The sequence below is a fragment of the Lacerta agilis genome, chromosome 12, assembly GCF_009819535.1.
Source record: "Lacerta agilis isolate rLacAgi1 chromosome 12, rLacAgi1.pri, whole genome shotgun sequence".
Classification (NCBI taxonomy): Eukaryota; Metazoa; Chordata; class Lepidosauria; order Squamata; family Lacertidae; genus Lacerta; species Lacerta agilis.
Window position 1 is genome coordinate 9,412,835 of NC_046323.1, and position 13,801 is coordinate 9,426,635.

A 13,801-nucleotide genomic window follows, 5' to 3' on the forward strand; every position below is an offset into this window, starting at 1 on the left:
TCCTCCTCTCCTGTATAGCCTATATACTGTATATTTGGTTTTTCAGATTAAAGTTTCCCAATCATATATCCAACATACAGCATTAAAAACAAGATTCCAAAGAATCTCCTGGACTTCCCTCCTCCCCTTTGTGGGTCTCATTGCACATCATTTCCTCCTGCGTCTTTTATAATAATCCGAATCTTTTACATCTCCGTTATATCCAAAAAACTCACCATTAAACTACAAGGGTTATTCCAATCCTACTAATGGTTTTAGCTGTTTATGATTGTTTTTAAGATAAATGATAAATTCTCCCCCATTCCTTATCAGATTTTTGGACTTCCTGATTTCTGATTCTTCCAGGTCATTTTTGCCATTTTGGCATAATCCATCAATTTAATCTGCCATTCCTCTGTTGGGACTTTATCTTCTTTCCATCTCTGGGAAGCGCTATTAAAGCACAGCCACTTAAGGTTGAACCGACATTCCCAACTCACTCTACGTTTTCACTGCGGACATAAATAGAAATACTTTATTGTCACTGTACCACATGTTTACAGTGAAATTTAACGAGCCCCCCCCCCCCAATCTCTCAGTTCTTGTTACCAACCCCGAACATCAGCTGCAATGTTGCTGTCTTCCATTCAGCAGCCTCACAGCCACGGGCAGAAACTTCTTTTACCTGTTGGTGAGGCTTATCATACTTGTACATCTCCTGCCGGAGGGCAGGAAATTAAAATGGTGCTGACCAGGGTGTGAGTCATCCCTGAGAATGTTCCTCGCTCTTCTGAGGCAACCGTCTCCTGCGATGATATCTGTGTGCTGTCTTCACCACCCTCTGTAAGGACTTTCTGTCCATGGCTGTCAAACCAGCATAGCACACCGTAATACAGCATGAGAGAACACTTCCTATCATGGACTGATAGAAGGAAATCATCAGTTGTTGTCTAACATTGTTCTTTCGCAAGACCCTAAGAAAATGAAGTCTCTGTTGGGCCTTCCTGACCACCTGGGCTGTATTGACCTTCCAAGTAAGGTCTTCACTAAGATGGACTCCCAGGAATTTAAAGGAAGAGACTCTCTCCACACACACACACCCCGATATACAATGGGGCTAGCTCCCCTCTCTTGCTCCAAAAGTCCAACACCATCTCCTTTGTCTTGCCAATGTTTAGGTGCAGATTGTTCTCTGAGCACCATGTGATTACCTTTTGAACCTCCCCCCTGTACGCAGATTCGTCTCCACCTGTAATCAAACCCATTATGGTGGTGTCATCAGCAAACTTAATAATTGCAGTAGATGGGTCAGATGAAATGCAATCATATGTATACAACGAATACAGGTATGGACTTAGCACGCATCCCTGTGGAGTGCCAGTGCTGAGCTTCAGGGAGGTAGATGTAACAGGCCCAATCCTCACTGTTTGTGTCCCGTCTCTCAGAAAGTCTTTAATCCAATCACAGATGTCAGAAGAAAGGTCCAGGTCCCTTAACTTTCCGATGAGAATGTCCGGAAGGATGGATGCTTTGGTTTCAGTGTAGTAATGTTTAGCTGTCTAAGAGACATGTAGCCTGGGAGAGCACCTCTGGATTTAAGTGTTCATACTGGTGTGCAGAGGGTATGTTTGGTAATCAAGGATTGTTCAGAGTTACTTCCCAATTGGAAGCCCTTGAATCAAATCGAGAATACACTACAGCTGACTTTCTAGACTGGTGACCAGGAGTGGCTGCCAGGACCATATAACACCGGCCTAGAGGCTCCCAGTGCGTTTTCAAGCACAATTCAAAGTGTTGGAGCTGACATTTAAAACCCTCAATGGCCTCAGCCCAGTATACCCAAAAGAGCGTCTCCACCCATCGTTGAGCCCTGACACTGAGGTCCAGCTCCGAGGAGGCCTTCTGGCAGTTCCCTCACTGTGCGAAGTGAGGTTACAGGCAGTGGTGTCCAAACTTTTTTCAAAGAGGGCCACATTTGATTAAGTGAAGGGCCGTGAGGGCCGACCAAAGGACCAACCAAAGTTGTTAACCTTTTTTAGGATTGAAGTTGTTGAGGTGTTTTTTTTAGGATTTTACCCCAGGAAATAAACTGCCACAGGGGCCAGATTAAACCAACCGGCGGGTCGGATTAGGCCCCTGAAATGGTGCCTTCTCAGCGGTGGCACCCTCCCTGTGGAACGCTCTCCCAGCAGACTTTTAGAAGATACCTGAAGGCAGCCCTTTAACAGGAAATTTTTAACATCTGATGTTTTACAGTTTTACACACATACACACACACACGAGCAATGTAGAAATTTTATTGCTTTCAGTTACAGAATAAAAACGTGTGTTTTTTCCTTCATTGCATTGGTATTTTATTGCAAATGCCTTTTGGGTGATTTACGGCCTTTAAAGGGCAGAATCGACAATGAATCGACGTGATGAAGAAAAATAACGAAGCTGGCAAATGCTTGGAAAACCAGCGTCTTTTTCCGAACTCCCTTTTCCCCTCTCCCCTCCCCTTTTCGGAGAAGCAGAAAGTTCCCCTCTTCTTTCTTTTTTTCCTTCGCATTGCAATTGGCTGGTTGGGGGAACCCGAGGCGGAAGCTCCAGTCAGCTGACTCCAAAGTCAGGAGGTTGGAGGGCTGAAGCTGGAACGACCTTCCTTTTCCCCGTCATCTGTTTTTTTGTTGTTGTTGTAGGAATGTTTGCTCTGCTTTTGCTGCAGCTTCTGCATGCGGGATTTGGATCGCCCGTAAGTTCATATTGCTGTTGCTATATCACCATTTCCCCATTTCCCCGATCGTAGCCTTGGTTATTTCTTGCACAGGAGAAAGGCACTCTTTGCATTTCCGCACTGGCTTCACGAAAGCAGTGGAGGGCTGTGGGTCTGCTGCGTTATGGTGAGCTTAGTGCAGTCCCATCCGCCGCCGCCTCTTGAGTGCAAGTGGGTCTCCTGTACGATGAGGGCTGAGGAACAGGAGGGAACCAAGCCTTAGCAGATGGATCTGCGAGGACTGCATACGGTTTTGAGCAGAATTCTGATGGAGGAAGTGCACAGAAAATAACCAGAGTTGCAAAGGGGTGTGTTTCGCCTCGGCTGCTTTGCTCTGTGCACATGAAAACACCCCACCTACGCCTATCCCAGAGATCCAGACAAGATTGAGGCCGTGAGCTGCCAAACAGCGTTACAACACGAATTGCTCCTACTGCTTTTCCTCTGTTGCTGAACTCCCAGACTAATTTACTCCCCTGTCTCTAGCAAAGGAAGGGAGCGAGCAACGAGTGAGCTTAGGGAAGGAGGTGACAAATTTAAAGACTTCCTGTTGCATTTTAAGTAAAATAAATCGATACTGGCCAGTATAGCATTGTTTGGTAGTCTGGGAGAGAAGTTCTGGGGCTCTTGAGCTTCATGTAATAAGTGGCTGGGTGGTTTTTTCCCTGGCAAATGTCACGTTTTTGCTACAGGGCTGATGGATCAGCAAAACCATACAGGGGTTGTCAATTCCCCATGCGCTTTGCTAATCCAGAGGTCTGGCAGGGTTCCTATATTGGCAAGCTTCCTATATTGGAACTATGGATGATTGAGAAGCTACCTTTTGAAGTTGCATTCCTTCTTAGTCCTTCACCTGTAAAATGATTTTACAGCCCTTTGCACATTCTGTATTTATTGTGATGTTGTTACATACTTTTAAAAATTTGAGGTAAATTAGGAAACTTTGAAAATACGTTCTACCTAAATTGTCACGTGGCTTTTCCTTTCTAGAATTGCATGTCTGCAATAGATTCTGTGGTGTTTTTATATGTTTAATTGTTGGTTAAAATCTGTAGCTTCCACTTTTTTAAATGTTGAATTTTGTTTTATTCTTCTGTACTTGTGTAGTCCTCCCTGATTCTTTGGTGCAGTTTATTTTATTATTTATTGGATTTATCTACACAGGTCTTTATCTTTCTACTGTGTTGAAATCTTTAAATAATAATGCAGCTCATTAAGGTAAAGGTAAAGGGACCCCTGACCATTAGGTCCAGTCACGGACGACTCTGGGGTTGCGGCGCTCATCTCGCTTTACTGGCCAAGGGAGCCAGCGTACAGCTTCCGGGTCATGTGGCAAGCATGACTAAGCCGCTTCTGGCGAACCAGAGCAGTGCACGGAAATGCTGTTTACCTTCCCACCGGAGTGGTACCTGTTTATCTACTTGCACTTCGACGTGCTTTTGAACTGCTAGGTTGGCAGGAGCTGGGACCGAGCAACGGGAGCTCACCCCGACGTGGGGATTCAAACCGCCGACCTTCTGATCGGCAAGCCCTAGGCTCTGGTTTAGACCATAGCACCACCCACATCTAATGCAGCTCATTAGAGGTAACATAAAAGGAAATGAGATATCTGTTCAGCTGCTACTTTTCATACAAAAAGCATGTTGTAATCCAGTATTATGTAACCATTTTGCTAGAGGCTAATAGGTGTTGCTGTCAGTGATCAGAATAAACAGTCAGTACTGTAGTTTTTAATAACAGCCAACTTTGACACTTAATAGTACTCGATGTTGCACATCGTTATTTCTAGCCAGTTTACATGGACGCAACCGCAGCATAATTTTTTCCTACATTAGTTTTAGGAACAGGCTTTTCCACTTTGAATGTTACATTATCTTGCTTTCATGAGCATTGCTACTATGGAAAGTATAATTCTGGACAATCCAAAAAAAATAATTGGCATGTTTGGGCAAAACAGTAACTAACAAACAACGTTAAGGTCCCCAAAGCACTATGCATGGGAAACAACAGCTTAAACAAAGAATCCTTGTTGAGAAGAATGGAATCACCATGGCTACAACCGTGTCAAAGATCTGAACTTGTGAATTACAAGAATACTCTTGTCTGCTATATAGCCTAATTGTAAGTAGCAGTCTTCTTGTTCAGAGCTGCACCCGTCCACGACACTAGATGAGGCAGCCACCTCAGGCAGCAGAAATGGAAGAGGCGGCGCTCACATGAGCACATCACCCCACTGCCACTGCAGAAGCATCCCAGGTAAGAGAGGCTTCAGCAGTGGCAGAGTGGCACTGTGTTCTCCTGCCCAGCTTTGCCACTGGGCCGGGAAGGAACTTAGGAAAGTACTTCTCCTTAAAGAGCATTGCTTTGTGTAGTCCCCCCACCCCCACCCAGCAAAGCCTGGTGGAAAGGCAAGGTCTGAGGAGATGGTGAGGGGCTTGCAAAGCCTCATGCCTACTTCCATCTTGGGGGTGGCAGGGGAAGTTCCGCCTCGGGCATCAACAGGTCTTGGACCACCCCTGGTCATGTGCCACAAATGAGACCACAAAAAAGTTCACGATTACAAGACTTTGTCAAGATTATACTGGCCAGTGTGGATAACACAACATTTGTGTTTGTGTGACTGATGGGTTCATGATTTTTTAAAAAAGTTTTCTGAGTTTGTGCCAGTTGGGATTGTGTTTGCTGATACTGCAGCTGCTGTGGGACAAAAACATCATGCAGGAACAGGAATTGACTCACCCTATGTAGCAATCACCCCTTTCCTTTCTCACCTCACCCAGTTGTGATGTGTCATGTTGGTGCCACTGCTAACCAGGACCACCTGAGCAATATGAGTTGCATTCCTAGAGCATCCATTGTATCTGTATCAGCTTGTGGTGCTGAACCTACAAAATGAGACAATATTTCCGAAAGCCGAGTAAACTTTGAGGTGGTGGGAACACTACTTATGAACTGCTAGCTGTAGTTGAATTGGTTCAGAGAAGGATTGTTTCTAATTCTTGTGGAAACTGGTTATACACCTGATGCCTATAATTTACAAAGTAAGAATACACCGTGGACATAAATGTAGAGGTTTTTGAATCGGAACGGTTACACTTTCTGAAGCTCGGAATTCTGCTGCTACATATACAGTGGTACCTCGGTTATTGAACGTAACCCGTTCCAGAAAACTGTTCGACTTCCAAAATGTTCAACAACCGAGGTGCACAATGAGCGGTTGGCAAATTCCATTGTGAAAATGGAGAAACGAGCCTCGGAACCCGTTTGACTTCCGAGGCACGTTCAAAAAGCGGATGCGTTCACTTCTGAGTTTTCGGCATTCGTGTTCTGAATCGTTCGGCTTCCAAGACGCTCAAAAGCCGAGGTTCCACTGTACTTCTAATTCAACGTGTTTTGAAAATATTTTCGAGAGAGTAATAGTTTTGTTTTTTTTTAAATCATAAAATGTAGTGTCACAATTGCTGTGTATCATTGGTTGCCTTTTCCTGGTGTCCACTCTAGGGAATGTTCTATATTATCCAGAGCTGATGGTATTACTGGGTTTCAGACGAAGAAATCCCTCCAGAGCTACGTTGTTGTCTACTGGAAAATATTGTAGGAGAACAAGGAAGAATCCGGGACTGTTCAAGAGTAAAGATGATCTTCAAACAGTTGTCACTTGAAACTAAGGCTGCAGCAGTTGCTGGAAGTGTCTTCTTCTCCATGATAGCATCTTGGACATTTTTGGCTGAAAGGATTGAGGAGAAGAGTTTGAGGTGGCTGGTCAGACTGCAGATGTTACTATTTGTTAACGCCCTGATGCTCATAGGATCGCTTCACATATGGAGAAGCCTTGTGACCATGTTCCACAGATCACCAACTCCCATGTTGTCCTGTTTCACCTTATGGAAAACAGCTGTGTTAATGTTCCTGATTTTGGCACACTCGAGCTTTTTTACGGTTCTGCTGCTTGTTGCAGAGGAACCATATCTCTTTTCTTTAGCTGCTCATACCTGCCTTGGAGGGTACATCCTCCTTATTTTCTGCCTCTTCGCCCTAGGCTCCTTGGAACAAGTTTATAAGCTCTTGCTCCAAAGACAGGCAAAGATGGGAAGTGCCAGTAAAAATGCCAAACTGCCAATAAAGCCAGCTCTAGCAGTTGTGTTGACAGTTATGTTGACTGTTCTGGGACTCCTCAATGCTTCCCAACCTCCTGCAGTGAAGTCAGTAGCGATTCCTCTTCACAAACTGCCACAGTCTATGGACCAATTGAAGGTGGTCCTGCTTTCAGATATTCACCTGGGGCCAACCGTTGGCAAGACCAAACTGGAGATGGTTATAAAAATGGTTAGAGCTCTGAAACCGGATATCACGGTGATTGTGGGTGACTTGACTGATTCTGATGTGAAAGGCCTTGGGCATGCTGTGAAACCTCTTGGCATGCTTAACTCCCCACTGGGAACTTATTTTGTCACAGGCAACCATGAGTACTATACCTCTGATGTCAACAGTTGGTTTGAAGTGCTGAAATCACTAAACATCCACCCTCTGCATAATGAGAATATCAAGATCTTGTCCCCTAAGGGTAGGAGTGCCGATTGGTTTTGTCTGGCAGGGGTAGATGATATCGAGGCTAATGCAATGCGTTACCCTGGCCATGGGATGGATTTAAATAAGGCTCTTGGAGGCTGTGGCACAGATCATGCCATCGTTCTTCTTGCCCACCAGCCACTTGCTGCTAAATGGGCTCTCCAAGCTCGGCCAGATATAAATTTGATCTTGTCTGGGCATACTCACGGAGGGCAGATATTTCCTCTGAATATTGCTGCCTATTTCTTGAATCCATTCTTTGTTGGCTTGTACAAGGTCGGACAAAACACTTTTGTGTATGTTAGCCCTGGGACTTTGTATTATGGAATGCCAATGAGACTGGGAAGTAGAGCTGAAATCACTGAGATAATTCTGCGTTCTCACTCATCAGTATGAAATGATTTATTTCATTGGGCTTGTGCAGTGCATCTTCTTGTTCATAAAATGCCACGATTTCTCTGGAATACTGCTGAGCAGGTGCTTAGACCTGCAGACTTCTATTACTGGTACTTCTGTTACCAAGCCCTATTTTGAAATTAAAGTGGTATATAAATTAATAAAGAATAATTATAATGAATAAGATGAAGTACAAAATTTAATAGCTTTTGGGGATGCTACCTTTGAAACTCTCTTGAAACTTCAATGAAAACTCTGAGAATAGCCTACGTTCAGGGTGTGTAACATTGCCCCAGGTAAGAGACGGTGAAACAACAAGGTTGTGAGATAAGTTGTCAAAACAGTATGTTGCGTTTTTGAAAATTCCCATTGTTGTCTGCTTTTGTATGGTGGCACTTTCATATTTTTATCCAGAGTTCTTGCATTGGTTTCTTTATTGAAATGTTATGTTTTGATCTGTGAATTGCCATTGAAATGGTTGAAATGCATTAAAAAGATTAAATTAAATTAAAACATACTCATTGTTGCGGCTTTTGGCATGTTGTGTATCGCTGCTTCTGCTTTGTGTATCGTGACCTACTCTGAACACAATCTCCTTTTGTGGAAAGTGGTATACAAATTAAAAGAAGACTCAAGTCTAGCCCCGACTGCAAGCAGGAGTCTCTTCCCCAGCGACATACCGGTACATCCAACTTATTACTAAACTGAAAACTATGGAGAGACCTGGTCTGAATAGAGATATTGGATATTGGATTCTTGTCTCATTACATATGCTAAAGCTATTTTTGGTCACCTGTTTACTATCCCTTGCTTTTTCCTGTAGGACTAATTGCAGCCGTGAACAGTCATCAACAGGTTTACCACACCTATCAGCCAATCACCCATTCCCACCACCCTTCTGAGTAATACCCCTCCCCACCCTCTCACTATATATAAGGGTCTGGTGACTTCTGTTTCAGTGTATCTGAAGAAGTGTGCATGCACACGAAAGCTCATACCAAGAACAAACCTAGTTGGTCTCTAAGGTGCTACCGGACGATTTTTTAATTTTTAATTTATTCTGTACTGTTGATGAGAGCGTTCCCTTCTCATCCCAAGTGGACCTTGCGGTAGGATTGCTATCTTAAGTCATGCTTAAATGAGACTGTTTGGGTGGAATTAAAATCTTATTTTAGTACATGACCAAAGGAAAAAACTTGCAGCTTCCGCCTGAAATAGAGAAGTACGGTAGAGTGATTGGTAAATAGATATTTAATTATATAGCACTATCCTTGTGCATGGTGGTGGATAGAATGCAAGAGGAGGACAGGTCCCTGACTTGAGTTTACAGTCTAAAAATCAGTACAGGGAACAACAAAGAAAGCAGAGGCGGGGAAGTGGGGAAGCAATCTGTGATTATTTCAGTTATGTTTACGCTTAGCTACCTGTAGGGCATGGGAACTAGGGGATTGTTCCAAAGATTTCATAGAAAAGTTGGCTTTTAAACCATGAGAGGTGGCATCAGGCAGGTGTTCTGAGAAATGGGTTCAAGCTAAACCGGACAGCGAGGGCGGAGGTTGGTGGGATGTGAAGAGCAAGAGATCACGACAAGAAGATCAGGATTGGGAGAGAGAGGGCGGCTAATATAGACCTAAAGGCATGCACCTATAGAATAGGGTTATGAAAGAAAAATATTAAAATAAGAGGGTTGAAAGAAAAAGCAGAAGGTAGCAATGTAATTTTTTTTTGGAAGAAATGCTGATTTTGTAGAGATAATCGATCTATAGTTGTTTCTTTTAGGATTGAATATTTCAGTGCCTGGTGCAGATAATCAAAACGAAGCGAATGATTTGGCTGAAATAATGATGCCAGGGCAGGGTTATATTAAATATTCCTTAGCACAGGGGTAGCTAACCTGCACCCCCTAGATATTATTGGACTCACAACTCCCATCAGCCCCAGCTTGCATGTCCAAGGTAACATTCGGAGGGCTGCAGGCTCCCCACATTTTGGTAACGTTTGATCAGCACAGCAGGGCGTTTTGGGTCTTGTATGTGTGGTGGTCAGTTCTGAATTGTTACAATGCTTTTGCTACCGTATTTTGAATTAAACGAATAAATTCTAGACTGGAGGTGGGGAAGTGTTGGTTAGAGGAAAGTGTGCCTCCCTCTCCTAGCATGGAAGGGCCATGTCTCTGCTTGTGTTAAAAATTAAAAGAAAAAAACTCACTTCTGTTCTTTCCTGAAAGCTAAAGCTCCTGTCCACCTAACGTATCTTCACAGGTCACATCCCAGAGAAGCTTTGGGATCGATTATGCCCACAACTGCTTCCTCAAGGATGGGAAACCATTCCGTTACATCTCGGGCAGCATCCATTACTCCCGCGTACCCCGGTACTACTGGAAAGACCGCCTCTTGAAGATGAAAATGGCAGGTCTTGATGCCATTCAAACGTAGGTAGCAAGAGTGGTTCTCAGGCAACCATTAAAATGGGTGAGGCATCCTCTGAAGATACGGCCCGAGTTATGTATTGACGTCATTGGCAAAGAGCCAGAAGGCGTGGAAATACAGTCGTACCTCATGTTACGGCCGCTGCAGGTTACGTCTTTTCAGGTTGTGCTCCGTGCCGAACCCGGAAGTACCGGAATGGGTTCCAGTGTGGTGCAGTGGTTAAGAGCGGTAGACTCGTTATCTGGGGAACCGGGTTCGTGTCTCCACTCCTCCACATGCAGCTGCTGGCTGACCTTGGGCTAGTCACACTTCTCTGAAGTCTCTCAGCCCCACTCACCTCACAGAGTGTTTGTTGTGGGGGAGGAAGGGAAAGGAGACTGTTAGCCGCTTTGAGACTCCTTCGGGTAGTGAAAAGCGGGATATCAAATCCAAACTCTTCTTCTTCTCTCCTTCCGGGTTTTGGTGCTTGTGCATGTGCAGAAGCGCTAAATCGCACTTCGCGCATGCGCAGAAGCACCGAATTACATGCGCAGATGCGGCGCTGCGTGATACGAATTACGTCACGGATTACGTCTGCAACCTGAGCGTCCACTGTATAGGAAACTGATTATAATTGTAGGAGAAAAATTGGCTGGAGTCCAGTTCACGAGAGATGTTGCACGTTTCCCAACTAAAAGGTAGCCAGGAACACATTCTGAAAGCAGTGTAATGCAGTTATTTACTCTTGACTTCCATTTATTCCAGAGCAAGGTACTGCTACCTAAAATGAGCAGATATGTGCATCCAGCTTATTGCTTCTGCCTTCCTTGTGCTTGTGGCAGTTCAAGAGGTGATGTGGCAGTCATGCATTTCTGCCTGCTTGCTTCTTCAGGAAAAAAAATAGCAGAACAGTATGCTGTGCTTTAAAGTATGTCAAAACGCTTCTCCGGGGTAAAAGCTGCAAATTAAGAAAAGTTGGATGCACTTGATCATTCTGCTTTTTTTCTTTTTTACTTCTAGTCTTGGGTAAAGTCTATGCCCTCTATCAAGATTTTACCAAGCTTTGCCCATTTGTTCTCCAGACTATTTTTGCAGCTTCCAACAACCAGAAACTTGCTGCATCAAAAAGAAACGATACTGGTGTTCGTGTGACACTGAATTCTGTGTCCCATCACTCTTCCTTGGTGACAGGTTTTGTTTTGACACCTTCTCCGTGACCTGCTCCTCAGTAACGGCATTCTTATTTAGAGCAGATATAATGACAAACCCTTTTTTTTTTTTTAGTGTTACGCCTTTGTGAAAGCTTTGCTGCTTTTGCATCTCTAAAACTGCAATATCCCTATCAACTTAGGCTCCTGAAGTGTGATTCTAAGATAGAGTCACTAGAGAGAGCTAGATACATGTGCTCTGACATGCTGAAATGCTTGTCGGAAGAAGCCAGCAGCACAATCGCTTCATCATGCATGAGAAAAGCACAGTCTGTACCATGGGTAGGCAAACTAATGCCCGGGGGCCAGATCCTGCCCAATCACCTTCTAAATCCGGCCCACGGACGGTCCAGGAATCAGCGTGTTTTTACATGAGTAGGATGTGTCCTTTTATTTAAAATGCATCTCTGGGTTATTTCCCCCCCCCCAAGGTCTGAGGGAGAGTGGACCAGCCCCCTGTTGAAAAAGACCCCTGGTCTATAATGAAAGGTTCTCCTGCGTGAGCCTTGTCAAAGCGAATGGCAACCATACAAGAGCTTAGCTCATGTTAGATAACTTTCCCCCGAGTTGTGTTTAAAATCTATGGAAAAACAAATCCTTTAGCTTGGGTCCAAAGAGCCACAAGCAGAGGAAAAAGTACTGTGTGTGGTTCTGTGCACATAAGCACTAATCAAAACACACAAGCATGGTGCACAGTTAAGAGGGAGAGGCATGCTATTCACATGAAGGAGAAGAGCAGTTTGGATTTGATATCCCGCTTTATCACTATCCGAAGGAGTCTCAAAGTGGCTAACAATCTCCTTTCCCTTCCTCTCCCACAACAAACACTCTGTGAGGTGAGTGGGGCTGAGAGACTTCAAAGAAGTGTGACTAGCCCAAGGTCACCCAGCAGCTGCATGTGGAGGAGCGGAGACGCGAACCCGGTTCACCGGATTACGAGTCTACTGCTCTTAACCACTACACCACACTGGTGTCTTTGCATGATTCCCCACCCAACTCTGAACCCTCTGGTGTGGAGGCCTGTTCATGCATTCAGAAAAGCAACACCTGCGCTTCATACACCACCTGGTTGTTAGGTGTAATTCCTTTGGGTGCAATTATATTGCTGCTTGTGTCATTTTTGCAATTCTAAAGTAAGAGGCGTACTATGTGGTATTTGCAGGTATGTCCCGTGGAACTTTCACGAAGCTGAGCCAGGAGTTTACAACTTTGCTGGTGATAGAGACCTTGAGAATTTCCTCCAGCTTGCCGATGAGATTGGCTTGCTCGTCATCCTGAGAGCTGGGCCATATATATGTGCAGAATGGGACATGGTAAATATTTATCCTCATTTGTTGTTGGGGAGGCCAGAGGGCATTGCACGAGAGGACGTGTTATCCCACGCTTTCCAGTGTATTGCAAAAAGTCTGATCTTTTGCAGAAGCAGTTGTGTTGCAGGTTTGCTGCTCAGGGTTTCCCAATCGGCTATAACTGCACAGCCTCAATTTGCCAGGGTGGGATAGATCAGTGTTTTTCAACCTTTTTTGGGCAAAGGCACACTTGTTTCATGAAAAAAATCACGAGGCACACCACCATTAGAAAATGTTAAAAAATTTAACTCTGTGCCTATATTGACTATATATAAAGTAATTCTCTTGAATTTTTAAATTTTTCCTATGGCATACCAGGCAACATCTCGCGGCACACTAGTGTGCCGCGGAACAGTGGTTGAAAAACACTGGGATAGATCATATATATATATATGAACTCTGATGACAAAAAAATGTACACCACTTAGAAATGTGAATAATTAAGGAGTCTAAAAATGCCTTAAATGAACAAATAATACTATTCCTGCTGGCTGACTATTATAGTAGATGCTTCCAGCGGGTGGAAATCCATCTATTTTCTGATGCAAGTATCTTTATATGGTTTTGCTTTCCAAGTATATTTTATAGTTTTCTTTTTTCTTTTCTAGGGAGGTCTACCTGCCTGGCTATTAGAAAAAGAATCCATCGTCCTTAGATCTTCTGATGCAGGTAATGAGTTCAAGAAAATGCACAGTGTTCATTATCAGTACTTAAAAGACAACATTGCTAGAAGTCAAATGTGAAGTTCATACCTGTGAGCCGCTTGCTATCCTCCCTCCCCCATGTGATCTCATGGCTTACCTCAGGTATTTGATTAAGTAGAGAAAGGTAACCTTATAGTTCTGTATTGTATATCCAGGGATAGTTGGAAATGATGGCACGAAGGGGGCAAATGGAAAACACACCTTGAATGTGTGAATCAGCCCATAAAATGCTATTAACACATTTTGGGGGAGCAGTGATGAAGAGTTTAAGAGACAAGCAAGGGCTGCTCCCATTTTTGAGCATATAAACCATGACTGTTAACTCAGTTCTGGCCCACACTTTAAGCAAAACATGGAGGTTTCTGGTTCGGCCGAGAGCCACAGTAACGAGAAACAAGGTGGCCTTCGTGTTAGCAAAGCCCCTTCCACCCAT

The 13,801-nt window shown here is 44.1% G+C and overlaps 2 protein-coding genes across 2 annotated transcripts in view; both read left to right on the plus strand.

The window, feature by feature from the left end:
• The first annotated feature begins 2,618 nt into the window (after positions 1-2,618).
• Positions 2,619-13,801, plus strand: part of GLB1 (galactosidase beta 1) — a 38,463-nt gene continuing 27,280 nt past the window's right edge. The window contains exons 1-4 of the mRNA XM_033164938.1: positions 2,619-2,713; positions 9,961-10,130; positions 12,478-12,628; positions 13,273-13,333. Coding sequence (XP_033020829.1) covers positions 2,663-2,713; positions 9,961-10,130; positions 12,478-12,628; positions 13,273-13,333 — 433 coding nt within the window. The 5' untranslated portion in view covers positions 2,619-2,662. The remainder of the gene's footprint in view (positions 2,714-9,960; positions 10,131-12,477; positions 12,629-13,272; positions 13,334-13,801) is intronic.
• Positions 2,659-7,791, plus strand: TMPPE (transmembrane protein with metallophosphoesterase domain). Its single transcript, XM_033164939.1, has 2 exons — positions 2,659-2,713; positions 6,236-7,791. The coding sequence occupies exon 2, from the start codon at positions 6,371-6,373 to the stop codon at positions 7,697-7,699; it is 1,329 nt and encodes a 442-aa protein (XP_033020830.1). The 5' UTR covers positions 2,659-2,713; positions 6,236-6,370; the 3' UTR covers positions 7,700-7,791.

What these genes read in the sequence shown, in the direction of transcription:
- TMPPE (XM_033164939.1), top strand. Translation starts at nt 6,371, where the DNA reads ATGATCTTCAAACAGTTGTCACTTGAAACTAAGGCTGCAGCAGTTGCT.